We start from the raw sequence: 14,513 nt of genomic DNA, 5'->3' as shown, positions 1-14,513 counted from the left end.
ATTCACAAAACCCTGTGCAACAAAAAGTCTTTATTTCACTAAAGGGATTATAAAAAAATTGTAATGAAAACAATCGCAGAAATTGATTGGCAATACCACACGAATAGTCATTCCAAGTAAATATCCGGTATTAATAGTAATAACAGTGAAAATTAAATACACAAGAACGCAATAACAACTAGACGAAAATCCTGTCATCAGCTCTTGTCATCAGTCTCTCGTCCTCGAGTGCAGTCTAGTCTCCAGATTAAAAATTGAAAGTCCAATTGGCTTAGTCAACATGAGGAAATAAATATCTCTCGTACAATCAATTATTTTCCAATGCGTCAAATTATTTGACACTCTAGTCGATTTTTCCGAGCAAAAATCGAACAGAGAATTTTTGGCATTGTCAAATAAATGATAATTCAGTTGAGGTCGATAAAGCAATTCTTGATTGACTTTTCCTCATCTAAAATTCAATTGCGATGAGAGGGGAAATCATCCCTAGCATATGGGTGGTGTTCTAGGTGCATGAGTAAATTGTATGTGTAAATTCGGGTAAATACGGGGATTTAGTACTACTGGGTAATTCAGGGGCAACATCGAGTACGATAATTGTTGATTATCGTTGGTTGTTAGGGATAGGAGTTTATCGGCAATTTTTAAACGCTCGTTGGGATTTAGGATTGAGAGATTTATGATTATCTGCCGGTGGCTTCCGAGGAAGCTTGATGGTTACTTCTTCTTCTGAGCCTTCTCTGCTGCTTTTGTTACTTTTCCCTGGGTGTCCTTGAAGTTTACACTCTAGAAAAATTAAAAAATTTCGGTAGAATTTTCGTGACTCCTCGTCAATTCCTCTTTTGCTTTCCCGTCTGATTTATCAATTTTATGATATTTTAAATCAATTAAATTGTTTATTGTCTTGAAATCAATTATACTTAATTAATATAAAAAAAATAGCGACTTTGAAATTCGTAGTTGACGAATACGACAAGAGTTTCAACTTAAAATTGCAAATCTGTAAATCACTACGATAACTCAAGGCTCGAGAATTTCCTAAAACACGAGTTGACTCACGTCTTCTAGGAATATCTAATCTCGTAAAACAATTTCCCTAAAAATAGTTCATCCATCAAAATTTAGAAATCTCCGAATGGTCGGAAATAAATCAGCAAGCGGTAAACAGATCTAAAGCTCGATTCATCGTATCATTGGTTCTATTATTAATTATGTCCGAAACATAGAGATTAATCGATTTTTTCCAAACAACCTTTTTCGTAAATCTCAACAATTTCCACAGAAAGCGGTATTTCCAATATGTCGCTATCTTTAAATCATAAAAATTGGAGATTTCTCTTGTTTTTCCCGGTAAAATCTCGCGGAAAAATTGGTAAAATTTCATAATCACCTTGATGACACCCACAGCAACGGTCTGACGCATATCGCGCACAGCAAATCGTCCGAGGGGTGGAAATTCCTGAAAAGCCTCGACGCACATCGGTTTCGTCGGCTGCAGCACGACGATAGCAGCGTCTCCACTCTTGACGCTCTTGGGATTTTCCTCAGTGGTTTTTCCGGTCCTACGATCGCACTTTTCCTTGATCTCCGCGAATTTGCAGGCGATGTGAGCGGTGTGACAGTCCAGCACTGGTGTGTAACCATTGCTGATCTGTCCAGGATGACTCAGGACGATCACTTGAGCGGTGAAATCTTGGGCGCCTCTTGGAGGCTGATTCTTCGAGTCTCCAGCGACGTATCCCCGACGGAGTTCTTTCACAGATATATTTTTCACGTTGAAGCCGACGTTGTCCCCGGGGACGGCCTCCGTTAGGGCCTCGTGATGCATCTCTACGGATTTCACTTCGGTAGTCAGAGCTACTGGAGCGAATGTCACGAGCATCCCTTGAATAATAACGATAGCCGAGTGTTTTTCTCAAAAATATTCGGTTGAATTGATTTAAAAAACTTTGTCAATTCTATGCGGAAATTGTCAAAGTTTTGAAAATTCTTATATCGTCCTTTTTTGAAATGCCATCTACATTTTGAATCTACAAGAAAGTAACGATTCATTGAAGAAAATTTGATAAAAAAAAATCAACTGCATGCTTCACTGTAACGCGCAAAGTGCGCATTGTGTCTAGAAAAAATACAATTCTCAAAATCGATATTTTTGAGCATTTTTTGGCACCTGGTTTCAATATTCCCGTTTCCACTCGACCAACAGGTACCGTGCCTATCCCCCCGATCTTGTAGACATCCTGAAGAGGCAATCTCAAGGCCTTATCAGTGGGTCTAGACGGTGGGAGGATAGCATCGAGTGCTTCGATAAGAGTTTTTCCCTCCCCGTTGCCGTCTTTTCTCGCTACCTTCCAACCTTTGTACCAAGAAGTCTTGGGTGAACACTCCAACATGTTGTCACCATACCATCCGGATATGGGTACGAATGCCACCGAATTCGGATTGTAGCCGATCTTCTTGATGTACGACGAGACTTCCTTTTTTATCTCCTCGAATCTGCAGGGAACAAATTCTTCTCAAATATCGCACCTCGCCTAACTCTATTTTCTTTACTTGAATTCATTATTCTTAATAGTTTACTTCAAATAAAAATCCTATTCAATTAAAATATGATTAAGGATCATAACTAAAATCGTAATTCCTTCAAGAATCATCACAAGAGATTGAATATGTCTTAATTATTCTCGACTTTTCGGGTTAATGAAAAGTAACCAATTAGAATCTCTCTCGAACCTAGTCTCCGAATACGGTGGATCGGTCATATCCATCTTGTTAACCCCAACAATCAGCTGCTTCACCCCTAAAGTAAACGCGAGAAGCGCATGCTCTCGTGTCTGCCCATTTTTTGAAATTCCCGCCTCAAACTCCCCGATCCCCGCAGCGACAATGAGAACGGCGCAATCTGCCTGGGAAGTCCCTGTTATCATGTTCTTGATGAAGTCCCTGTGCCCAGGTGCATCGATAATCGTAATGTAGTACTTGGAGGTCTCGAATTTCCACATGGCAATATCGATAGTGATTCCTCTCTCCCGCTCGGCCTTTAACTTGTCCAGGACCCAGGCGTACTTGAAGGATCCCTTACCCATCTCCTGCGCTTCCTTCTCGAATTTCTCAATTGTCCGCTTGTCGATACCTCCGCACTTGTAAATCAGGTGACCCGTTGTCGTAGATTTTCCGGAATCTACGTGGCCTATTACCACGATGTTTATGTGCACCTTCTCCTTGCCCATCTTGAAGATCTGGAGATAAATTGATTCAACCACGCGATATTCATTATTCGATCCCGATGATATTGTTAAATGGTGAGGAAGAGGACACGTATTTTTTTCTGAATTTTACAGGAAAGTGTCGATTTATTATTTATTATAATCATTTGAATATGGAAATCCATGCGTTTTTAATTTTTTCAATTGTGATACGCGTTAATTCAAAAAAAAATTTAATTATCAATTTTTTAAATACTTTGATATGAAATCTAAATGGAACACCGATTTTTTGGGGTTGAAGTACAAAATAATAATAATGTAATTTTTATTGTAATGAGAATTTAATGAGAAGATGAGTTTTTAGATTATATTTGAATATTAGATGGAGTAGTGGGTCTGGAGATTGCGGGATAGCGAGAATTGAAGGAGAAATGTGAGGAGGAAATTGATGGTTGACTGGGAAACCCGGAAGAATCTCGAGAGGTGAAATTGCACTGGTCTGGGGGTTGAGGAATGGCAAATTGGGATTCAATACTCGATGTGGAACTGGCGAACCCATAATCAGGAATATCGGAAGAAGTTCCACAATGGTATCGATACCATATATACGTGAAGGTAATGAAACCGGGGGATGAAGCTAAATATAGAGATTATTTACTCAATAAAATTCTCCGCTATTGTTCACCCTTTCATGCCGTAATCGGCTTTATTACATTCGTCTCATAAAGAAAATGAAGATTATAATTAAAAATAATAAGTTGTGAAAGAATAAAAATATTATATAAACAATAATGAAAGAAAAATGATAAAATCATTGATCGTCCAGAAGAAAACAAATATTTTTATTATTAAAAATCGAGGAAAATTACCAAAAAATATTCTTTAGCTAATCGTTTTTTTTTTTTTTTCATTGTAATTGAACAAATGGAAATGGGAAACAAATCATGAGAGTTTAATTTTCAATTTCCACAGAACTTCAGATAATTTTTCAATTCCTCACGAATTACATTGGACTATTAAAGTTTAATGCAATTGAGTGATAATTTTGATTTATTGAATTTACCGAGACCGGTGGAATCAATACGTTCCAGGCCGGTTGAACCCTCGGCTCGGAAAAAAAATAATATACAGGGTGAACAATCCCCCGACGACTTTGGCTATCACACTTTAAAATTGTCATTGAATTAATGAAATCAATGAGTAATGAACTCACCCCTGTGATCGTTGGGCCAAGATCTTAGTCGGAGGTCACGTATTTAAGGGAAACAAGTCTGTCGGTGTGAGACGACAAAACAAAACGACTGTCGGTTTCGCAAAAGCTTCACCTCTCTTTCAATTGCGCAAGTCCAAACAACATGGCCGCGAGAAATTGAGCTGTCACTTTTTTTTATTGAATAAATTCTTTCAACATAAAAATACGCAAAATTGGAAAAAAGGAACGGATCATAAATATATAGAATTTGTTGGAATAAAATATAAATAGGAATAATAAAAAGATTCTTTAGAAATCGCTATTCCAATTATTTTCCAATTAAACGAAAAAAAATGTTGATTAAATATGAATAACAACAATTATTTTTATCGATTATCCTTATTTATTTGTTCGTAATGATTATGATTGTTACAATGGATAATAACACTGCAATAATTATTTATATAATCAGAATTACACTTGATTAATAGACTTACCGGTTTAATTAATGAGTAATCGTAGAACAAGTGTTTGGAAGAAAAAATGCACATCAAATCACATTTCTTTACGTTTCATAATTGCACTCAGCGTATGCACTGTAAACTTCACTCTACCGTCAAATTATGCATGAATAAGAGGAGGTTCAGCAAAAAAAAAATCATACTGATTACACCAAGAATTCCGTCGAAATGTTGATGGAACTAGTACCGGGACGTTTTTGAAAATCGATGTTAATAGAATAAAGAAACTTTGTTTTTTTGGTAGAGTATGGACGAATTCACGCCAGAGTTCCGAAGGGTGAGGAAATTCTGGAGAATTTTAGAAATTTTTTGAGGATTGTTGTCTGAAAATTCCCCTTTAATGTTGAGAGAATTTTTCTTGCCTTTACAATTTTTCGATATTTATAGATTTTCCCCCTTATGCTTTTTATAATTATTTCTTAAATAAATGCGTTCAGCTCTGTCACAGATTGTGTCGCGGAGTTTTAATAGTTATCGATTGAAAATATTAAATTCCTATCGAAGGGATGAATGTCGATCTCACCGCCAGTTCGTACTTATATTTTTTCATATGACTCACCATTACTCGGGAGATGATGCTGCAGGTACAACCATTGATATAGCAGGGAATCCTCTAATAATTGTTCACCACTTTCACTGCACTATATTCACAATATACACTTGATGTTGTTTCAGAATGCACTGTCGAACTTTATTTTAAATGTAAATTATCAATGCAATTAAGATTAGGCACCACTAAACACTAATGTATGAAATCCTTTTCGTCGATTCATCCACTTCGAATTTAGGTAAATTTACAAAATTAATCTCATTTAAATTAAAAATGGAATTATTTTATTATTTTTATAACCACTTAATTAATTATTGTATTATTGTGTTTCGGAATATTATTTCTTTTGCAATATTTATTTCAACGAGTCGAATTACTGAAACTAAAAATAAACTCAAATCTCTCTTTGACACGAAAGAAGCCAACTATAAATTTTAATTTCTATCTGGTTAAGTATTTCCCACTTATTGCAAGCGATCGCGATCTCCGTATTAATTTCAAAATCGGCGAAGAATCCAGGAAGGAAAGAGTAATGGAAGTTAGGTTTAGAAGCGCAAAAATTTTCATCAAATGATGATACTTGAAGTTATCATTAGCACCCACGAGGTTTGAATTAGAGATAATCGTTTCTCTCTCGACTTGATCCATTCGCTTGGAAATCTGAACCGAAACTGAGGAGGTTTTCCGAAATTCCTTTATTTATAATCATTCCTCACGTTTCCCCCCTCCACAAGACCATTAGCCAATCAAAAGCTCGCTTCCTTGACCAATGAGATTTCATAGATTTTCAGATTTTTCAAATACGAATTCTCGTTAATTTTTTACGTCGATAGAGTTGTTGACCTTGAAAAGAGCCGATTGGTTTCAAGTGTGAATTACTAACAAGATCTCTTGGCCATTTTTGAAAAGTTGAACCATCACAAATTACGGAATAATTAATAAGATAGCAATTTATATTGAACGAAGTAGATAGCGAATCGATATTAGCCTATATGATAAAAAATTTGGGGCCCTGAAAAGGGCCGATTGCGAATTGAGTTATCTAGAGCTCTGAGAAGGGCTGATTGTTTAATCCAGAGTTTTGCAAAGAGTTGAGTGCGTAGATCCAGGGCTCTGCAAATTGGATTGAGTTGTCCACTCCGAAGATCCTCCCAAACCTCTCACCATTTGATTTTGTAATTCACTGTGTCGATCCACGTTTTCTAAGAGTCAGTTGACTAATCTGCTGCGCCGGTCCGGGGTCCTGAAAATAATTAGCAAATCGAGAATTCCAGGGCTCTGACAAGAATCGATTGGGTAGCAAAAAATCCAAGACTCAAAAAAGAATCAACTGAATTATAAAAATCCAGGACTCTAAGAAGAATCGATCGGATTATGAGTATTCCTGGGCTCTGAAAAGAGCCGATTGGTAGCGAAAAATCCGAGACTCATAAAAAGAATCAACTGAATTATAAAAATTCAGGACTCTAAGAAGAATCGATCGGATTATGAAAATTCCTGGGCTCTGAAAAGAGCCGATTGGATAGCAAAAAATCCAAAACTCAAGAAAGAATCAACTGAATTTTAAAAACCCAGGACTCTAGAAAGAATCAACCGAATTAAAAAAACTCAGGACTCTAAAAAAGAATCGATCGGATTGAGAATTCCAGAGCTCTGAAAAGAGCCGATTATAAAATTGGAAGATGACACAGCGTCGCTGCACCACTCGCTTCAGGACTCCTTGGATGTAGACGACACAGCGTCGCTGCACCACTCGCTTCAGGACTCCTTGGATGTAGACAGCACAGCGTCGCTGGACCACCCGCGTTGGGTGTCCTTCAATATAGGCAGCACAATTCTGCTTTCCCTCTGGATCGTCTTTTCCACTGCTTGGCCGTTGAATTCCGATATCACCGCTGCTGGCTGGAGCTCTGGACCGGACGAAGATCAGGAGCGAAGTGATCTCTGCCGGCGAAACGCCGTTGTTTTAACCCCTCCGGCGGTTGTAGCACCGCTCCAATCAGAGCTACCCGTGCTACAATTGGCTCGGCGGTCCTGCGCGCAGACTCTATATAGGGACCTGCGCGTTGCTTCTTGACTTCATTTTAACTTCATCCGTCTTCGAGTGAGAGTCGAGGGGAGCAGCTCCTGGATGACTCAACACAAACTCTCTGCCTTTTTCAAGGCTCCAAAAAATTACGGCGATGGATAACTTGATTTTATCAAATATTCCGAGAATTCTCTATTTCGCCAAGGATGTCGTTTTTTAATTTTTTCCTTGAGGATTGGAAAAAAAAATTTACGCTTTGAATATTCATTGGCGTCATTGTATTTCATTTTAGCATAATGAATATTAAGCAGCATAAAAAATTAGACGTGTTCTTGAAAATTCAAATTTTGATGAGAAAATCGACGGAATAATTGACAAACCAAAAATTAAGAACGGACTTTGTCCTTGAAATAAAAAAATTGCAGGCTAACTCAATAGTTTCGTTAATAAGAATGTTTGATAAAACTAATATTATCCTTCGTAATAATTTTTTGGGGCCCTGAAAAGAACCGATGATTTTTGTTGAGGCGTTCAAATGCTGTTCTCGGTGTGCACTCGAAGACCGATGAAGTTGAAGTGAAGTTAAGAAGTGACGCGCAGGCCCTAATATAGACTCTGCGCATAGGAGCAGCGAGCCAATGCCACCGCTGGCAGCTCTGGTTGGTTCGGCGGTCCAAATAACTGACGGTTTAAAAAACCGGTATTTCGCGTCTAGTGTTTATTTTGTTCCCGAGGTTCGTCCAGTGAAGAACTCCAGCTATGCAGCAGAGGAAGAGCCATAAAAGAAAACGGTGGAGCAATGCTGTCTATATCTACAGAGTTTTGATGCAAATGTATCCTGACACCGGACTAGCCACAAGAATTCTGAGGATCATAACTTTATTCGGGAATAGCATCCTCGAGGGATTGCTGCAGAGGCTTCGAGGTTAGCAATTTCAGAATCACTGTTTTTTGAGGAAACATGATGAATGGAATCCAGAAATAGCCGGGCTTCGGGATAACGAATTCTTTTTTAAAGATACATTCTTTTCCATTTCTATTTTGACAAACTGCGGGCAAATTTTCGTGGCTATTTATTTTCGTCTCGCGCCAATGGAACTTACTCACGATAATGGCCTTGAATTTTATTGGAACAACAAACGGTATATTAGGAGTTATGAAGTCGCGGGTGTGTAAATAAAGGTTCACAGACCAATCAGTTTTGGCGGGCGTAAATATTTCTGGAGAACAAAGAATTGTGAATAAAGAAATTCTTATGGGGCCATTCTCCTTACATTGATGTCAATGAGATTGAACGTTCACCGCATTATTCTCCACGCGCGTGCGGGAAATATTCAATATAATTATGGAACGATTCACGTGATCCGTGAGGACAATAAATCGTTGAATTTATGTGGCCATTCATACGATATCACTTACCACTTGCACTTTTTATTGAAAAATTTACTTCCCCCGTGGATGGCCTCCCAATATCTAATTTTTACGCCTCTTTTTGATAACTTATATGGAACATTTCATTTCGCACGGAAATTAACAGTTGACGAATAAATTTTCAACATCAATGACATTCCTGAGCGCGAGTTGGGATTCTTCTCGCGATTTTGGCACAAAAGTCACCGAAATATTAGTCACGAATACCTCAAAATCAAGTAGGAACTGGACGTTTGCCACGAGTTGTCGGAAATGAAAAACTAGTCCCTATCACTGTATTATCACAACAATTATTGAAATGAGATAGTAAATAAATCTCGACTGCAAACACGTGCCGTCCGGCGACTTTATCTCACGTTTCTCGCTGATAGTTATTTACCATTACATAAGACTTAAGATGAGTGTAGGACACGTGCCAGAATATTGAAAACGGCACAACAATCATCTCTCGAGTGTTAAAAACAATTCGGTGAGTGGAAAAATGGGAAGAGGCGCGGTATTTGGCCCTGAGCAAGATTGACTCTCTATCTCTACTGTTTTTTCTATTAATTCTCCAATTGTTTATGACAGCAGAGACATTTTTCATCCATCACCACTTAAACTCCATGTGAATAAACATTCATTAACCTTCGGGTTGTCCTCTAATTTTCCACTTCCTACCACCGAATTAAAGTCCCAAAACCTTCAGGTCGGCCAGTCGCCCCATTCATCGCCATAAAAAAATAATACAAACAGAAAAAAAGTTATTTGAAGTTATCATTAATAATAATTAATAACATTTTTAAATTAAGTAGTTATTAAAAAAGATTACGTTGTCGAAAGCGTTCTATAATATGAATAATTAATGAGTTATCATCTAGTTAAAAAGAGTGATTGAATAGGACAAACGGGGAGGGAAATAAAGCGGGTGAGATCTGCATTGGAATTTTTCAAAAGTGAATTGAAGATTTTGAGTTTGAGAAATAGTGAGATATAGGATTTTCACACAGACACGCCTAATTACCTAGCGATTTAATAACTCGTGCCAAATGTACTGTGGATGATGCGCACTTTATTACGAGGCTTTCTTCACACCAGCCGAATTATCCTCGCTATTATTTTCGCTTTATTGTCCCATTGGGTAATGGGTTTTTCCACATTTGTGATGAGTTAAAAATTGTCCGGGTGGCGATGAAAATAAATTGAAATTAACGTCCTCGGTTTAGTCTATCGCGAGCTTTTGCATCAATTTTTCATGGTGAAGATTTATAAAAATTACAAGTCAATGACGACCATTTTTTCAATATACTTTACTCAAGTACATTGACGATTTGGATATACTTGATGAACTTTTTTTTTGTGTAAAATAAAAAATGGCGAGCGAAAATGAAGTTCGTGGGGTTCAATGGCGTGGGTCGGAGGAGTCGATGTCGTCAAGCTCTCGGGAATGAGATGCCAGTCGTTCTAAATTGAGAGCGATATTGTTGAATTGGTACGTGTGTTATTATTCGTCAATGGACGGTAGGGAATTCTGGGAATGATGGCCTCCTCGACGCATGAGTATCCCCGAAGGAATTTCGATTACAACTTCGTGTCGGTATACACCAATGACGTACCGTTCATTCAGCCTGAGACGACGCAAAACTGAGTTAAATCCGTACTTCCGGCTAAACATAGGAACCTTCATCACTAGTTTATGTCTCGCCTTTTTAGGTAATACGGGGGGTGAATATTTTAGCGGGGGGTTCGACACCCTTTTTAATTTTTTTCTACGTCTTCAAATTGCGAAAGAATCCAAAATCAAGAAAGATTTTGTGCGAGTAAATTTGAGATTTCTTAATGAAAGTCCTTTTTTTATAAAAATCAATTTTGATAAAAATCAAATGGCGGGGGTGGAGCGCGCATTCGGTCTCGTGTCGTATAAAAATAAATTAAATTGCGTTGATGGTAATAATTTTTTTAATTTAATTCATTAATTTTCCTCTGGGGTGTAAATACACCAAAAATTTCCGAAAAGTCAGCGAGAAATTATTAAACAGAATAAAATAGTCCAAAATGTTTGTAAAAAAATTATCTCTCAGTAAATTCGTCCCGCGAGTTCGCGAATTTAAGAAACGGCCTCCCACTCTTGAAATTCCCCAGTTAAACTAAAAAAAAAAATGGGTGATCCCATGACACCGGGGGAAATCATTCGCGAATTCGTCCGCATTTCGTGGGAAATTAAAGATAGTTCGATTTAATCCGAGTCATACATCACAGATGACAAGTAACGAGTGTATCTATACACCGGAGTAATATTTCGGCCAGGGATTTAGCTCCTGAACACGTGTCGAGAAATTCTCGGTGAATTCGATGATTCCCAAAATTTTCCCCTCAATTTTCCGGCTGAAAAATTTTCTCAATCGCGGATAACTCAATAAAATTTATTACCGGAAATTAAGGGGAAGTTCGCACTCATTGGTTGAATATTATTATCTAAAAATAATTGAGATGCTAAATCGAGATTATGGGACTGTCGAATAATTTAGTGGATTTTAATTTTGGACGAGTGAACGATTCGCGATTAAATGCTGAGATTAAATTGCCAAGTTATATTTGGGGTGAATTTATTCCGCATTTCTCGTAAATGATATAAAGATGAGCGGAATTTTGTGGCGTTTGACTAGTCGTTATTAATATCAAGATTTAAACATTTTTGAACCATTTCATTTCAATTACCATATATATGCTTGTCGGTACATAAACAATATTTTGCGAAATATTTACGAACATTTTATTTACAAAAAATTCAAATTTTGAAACCATTAGTCGTGCGCTTCAGGTTTTTATAGAACATTTGCTAAGATAATCGGGATGCACATTTCACACTTCTCTCATCATTTCACATATTCATTCTTCCTCATTTTCACCCTCGGAATTGTTTGGTTTATAACCGGATTCACAGAGATACTCGGCCCGTACTTAAATCTGGCAATGAACCAAATAATTGCGTGGGGGAGACGAACCTCTGGTACTCGAAATTGGCATGGAAAAGACACTGAGTTGGGGAAAATATTTTTGCCGATCTGTGAAAGAGAGAAAATCCACGGTCTCCCACTCGGGTTTATATAAAGAGACCTGAACAGCAGTGGGAGATTGTATTCACGAGACGCACGTCTTGCCGGCGGTAACGATTTTCTCCCTCCGGATTTTTTCGATCGTGAATCAATTATTCAATTCCAGATTAATACCTGCAGTATTTTTTTGGTTAATTACAATTTATTTTAGTCGGTCGGAAAATACTCCCAAAAGCCGGGATATTTTATTTATTTATTTGTGTTTGTGAAGATTTTAATTGTACACCATGTCGACGGCGATGTTTGTAAGTACATTTTGTCTTAATAATTAAAATTTTTTTTAACAACACTTCAGTTCCACAGAGATAAAATCTGTCAAAGTCCACTCCTTTCTTATAATTTTCGGAATATCCCCGAATTGAATAGAAATAGCAAAATTTACTAAAAAAAGATTAACTGTCAAAATCGATTCCAACGGATTGGTCGCTTGGATGTTGATTTTTTTTTCAATGATGAATCGATGATGTCGATTGTCACAGTCACTTTTACATCATCGATTAATTACAAAAAATTCCCTTCGAGTCTCGTGCAGTGTTCACGTGTCAGTAGAGTGTACTTGCTCGTCAGAGACACTATTAACTTGACAAAATGCCACGAGTTGTCGTGATCAGGGCCACCATGAGGAATCTGGATGACATCCAAATATTTCACATATCCTCGTTCCTCTAATCGTCGTAGATCCATCCGATTCACCCGGGTAAATCAATTCACAAGACGTCTGTCAGTCGATCTGTCGTGTCCTGAGATAAATCAAGAGCTCAAGTGATTTACTTAAGAGTCAGTGAATGTCATTTTTCATTCATTCAGTGGTGGTTATTTAAGGGATGTCCTGTCATAATCTGCAAGAAAAAACTAAAAATATAGATTAGGTTTAAAAATTATTTTATATCGTGAAAAATCAATTGTTGCGGACGATAACAAATTCTGTGGTGGGTTTTTTAATGGGCACGGTGGGATTTTGGGAAATTCATAGATTGGAATGATTTTTTTTTTAATGGAGGGGAGAATGACACATGAAAGCTATTTGTAAAGGTCGAAGGGTCATTACCGGGAATTAGAAGCTCCACAAATACTCTCTCTGCCTGCTACTCGGTTCTCAAGTTGTTTTTACTTCTCTCTGCGAACTCAGACTCATGTGAATAATTACAGCAAATTAAAGGCATCCATTAAACTGACGAGATTCAATTCAACCGGAAAATAATTCAGGCAATAACAACAAATAGTAACCAATCATAATTATTATAGTAATTAGCAAAGGGTGACGTGATTATTGATCATTGTCTGATTTACAAAAATCTGGATAATTGCATGCAAATTGCATTTTAATGCAATTACTTGTCTGGTAATTGTGGATAGGAGTGGAATTTGTTGTGTGGGGAAATGGGAATCAATTTTTTATTGTTTATTTAAGGTGTCGTTGAGTGATAAAGTTGCAATGTTCAACCAACAAGCGAACAACCACATGGCGAGTCAAAGCAGAAATCCTTTTACAAGTGGATTAAACCTGGACAAACCGAAATTTTCAAAGGAAGAATATGGAAGACCAGCTGCTGGATCGTTGTCGGACATACGTGGACGAAAAGCTACTGCACATATTCTACGAGAAATGCTGGAGCTTTGTGAAATAATTCAGCAGAATGGTACACCGTGCAAAGACCATCCGGAAATAATGGGGATTACCTTTGGGGATTTGTTCAATATTTATGTTGCAATTAGTGATAAGTGTGTGGGACTGCTGCTGAGGGCGAGGAAACAGGGGATGATTGAGTTCGAGGGCGAAGTTCTTTTTCAGGTATTTATCATTAATTAATTAATCACCCAGATATTTATCTGTCACTCCATTCTTTTTTAATCTCCATCGTTCTTCCATATTTTTCTACCTTCTGAAATTCATTGTTTCATTTGTCAGAATTTTTGAAGAATTTTTATTGATTGAATATTAATTTATTCGTTAATAATTGAATGGAGAACGAGATAATTTATCAGTTACCTTTTTTTTTCAGACAAATTTGCAAATACTTCTCTTTTTGTGATAGGTAAAATCGGTTATAATTTTTCGTTAATTGCTGTTTCTAGAGACGAGATGACGACGTTCCAATATTTCTTGTGAAACCAATCGCCGAAATCCGTGCGTATTTCAAGCAGAAGATTGAAGATGCAAAGAAAGACGTCCACTGACGAATAAAAAATGGTGAATAAACTCTGTGCGACAGTGTGAGTGACCTCGCTGTAAATATTGTAAAGTGTCATCGGATAATTGTGATATGTGATATAGACCGTGGTTCCATAAATTTTTATACAAAAAATTAAATCTCTCTGGCTGTTTTTTTTTCATTTTACCCCATAACTTCCAGTGAAAACGTTGAGGAGTCGAAAAAAAACACATATAATTGCATAATTTATATATTTATATACAGTTCACATTACAATGCGCGTTACATAATAGCTCCAGTAGAATTTAAATTCTTTCAAATGTTACAGTCACAGTA

At 37.2% G+C, this 14,513-nt stretch overlaps 3 protein-coding genes across 9 annotated transcripts in view; 2 read left to right on the top strand and 1 right to left on the bottom strand.

The window, feature by feature from the left end:
• Positions 1-16: 16 nt before the first annotated feature.
• On the bottom strand, positions 17-4,519 carry LOC105266014 (elongation factor 1-alpha). Its single transcript, XM_011303893.1, has 5 exons — positions 4,420-4,519; positions 2,734-3,239; positions 2,171-2,496; positions 1,391-1,884; positions 17-786 (listed from the first exon to the last, which is right to left on the bottom strand). The coding sequence occupies exons 2-5, from the start codon at positions 3,228-3,230 to the stop codon at positions 718-720; spliced, it is 1,386 nt and encodes a 461-aa protein (XP_011302195.1). The 5' UTR covers positions 3,231-3,239; positions 4,420-4,519; the 3' UTR covers positions 17-717.
• Positions 4,520-7,822: 3,303 nt separating this feature from the next.
• LOC105265931 (histone H2B.1, embryonic-like) overlaps positions 7,823-14,513 on the top strand; it is a 69,389-nt gene continuing 62,698 nt past the window's right edge. For both annotated transcript variants that reach the window (XM_011303765.1, XM_011303773.1), the window contains exon 1: positions 7,823-8,423. In XM_011303765.1, coding sequence (XP_011302067.1) covers positions 8,258-8,423 — 166 coding nt within the window. In that variant the 5' untranslated portion in view covers positions 7,823-8,257. The remainder of the gene's footprint in view (positions 8,424-14,513) is intronic.
• LOC105265899 (actin-binding Rho-activating protein) lies at positions 12,023-14,335 on the top strand. Of its 6 annotated transcripts, none has more exons than XM_011303711.1 (3): positions 12,023-12,269; positions 13,436-13,816; positions 14,101-14,335. In XM_011303711.1, exons 1-3 carry the CDS (start codon positions 12,252-12,254, stop codon positions 14,200-14,202), a joined length of 501 nt encoding a protein of 166 aa, XP_011302013.1. In that variant the 5' UTR covers positions 12,023-12,251; the 3' UTR covers positions 14,203-14,335. The 6 variants fall into 6 exon arrangements, with proteins under 6 accessions (XP_011302013.1, XP_011302021.1, XP_011302029.1 ...); XM_011303719.1 differs by lacking the exon at positions 12,023-12,269 and adding an exon at positions 12,701-12,801; XM_011303727.1 differs by lacking the exon at positions 12,023-12,269 and adding an exon at positions 12,810-12,893.

Source organism: Fopius arisanus, unplaced genomic scaffold (genome assembly GCF_000806365.1).
Source record: "Fopius arisanus strain USDA-PBARC FA_bdor unplaced genomic scaffold, ASM80636v1 scaffold00002, whole genome shotgun sequence".
Lineage (NCBI taxonomy): Eukaryota > Metazoa > Arthropoda > Insecta > Hymenoptera > Braconidae > Fopius > Fopius arisanus.
The sequence above is the reverse complement of the archived record's forward strand: the minus strand, read 5'-3'. Positions and strand labels throughout refer to the sequence as shown.

Coding starts and splice junctions, on each gene's coding strand:
- LOC105266014 (XM_011303893.1), bottom strand. CDS start 3,230: ATGGGCAAGGAGAAGGTGCACATAAACATCGTGGTAATAGGCCACGTA. Junction 1,885..2,170: donor AACGGGAATATTGAAACCAG/GTGCCAAAAAAT, acceptor TTATTATTCAAG/GGATGCTCGTGACATTCGCT. Junction 787..1,390: donor TTGCTGTGGGTGTCATCAAG/GTGATTATGAAA, acceptor TAATTTTTCTAG/AGTGTAAACTTCAAGGACAC.
- LOC105265899 (XM_011303711.1), top strand. Junction 13,817..14,100: donor AGGGCGAAGTTCTTTTTCAG/GTATTTATCATT, acceptor TGCTGTTTCTAG/AGACGAGATGACGACGTTCC.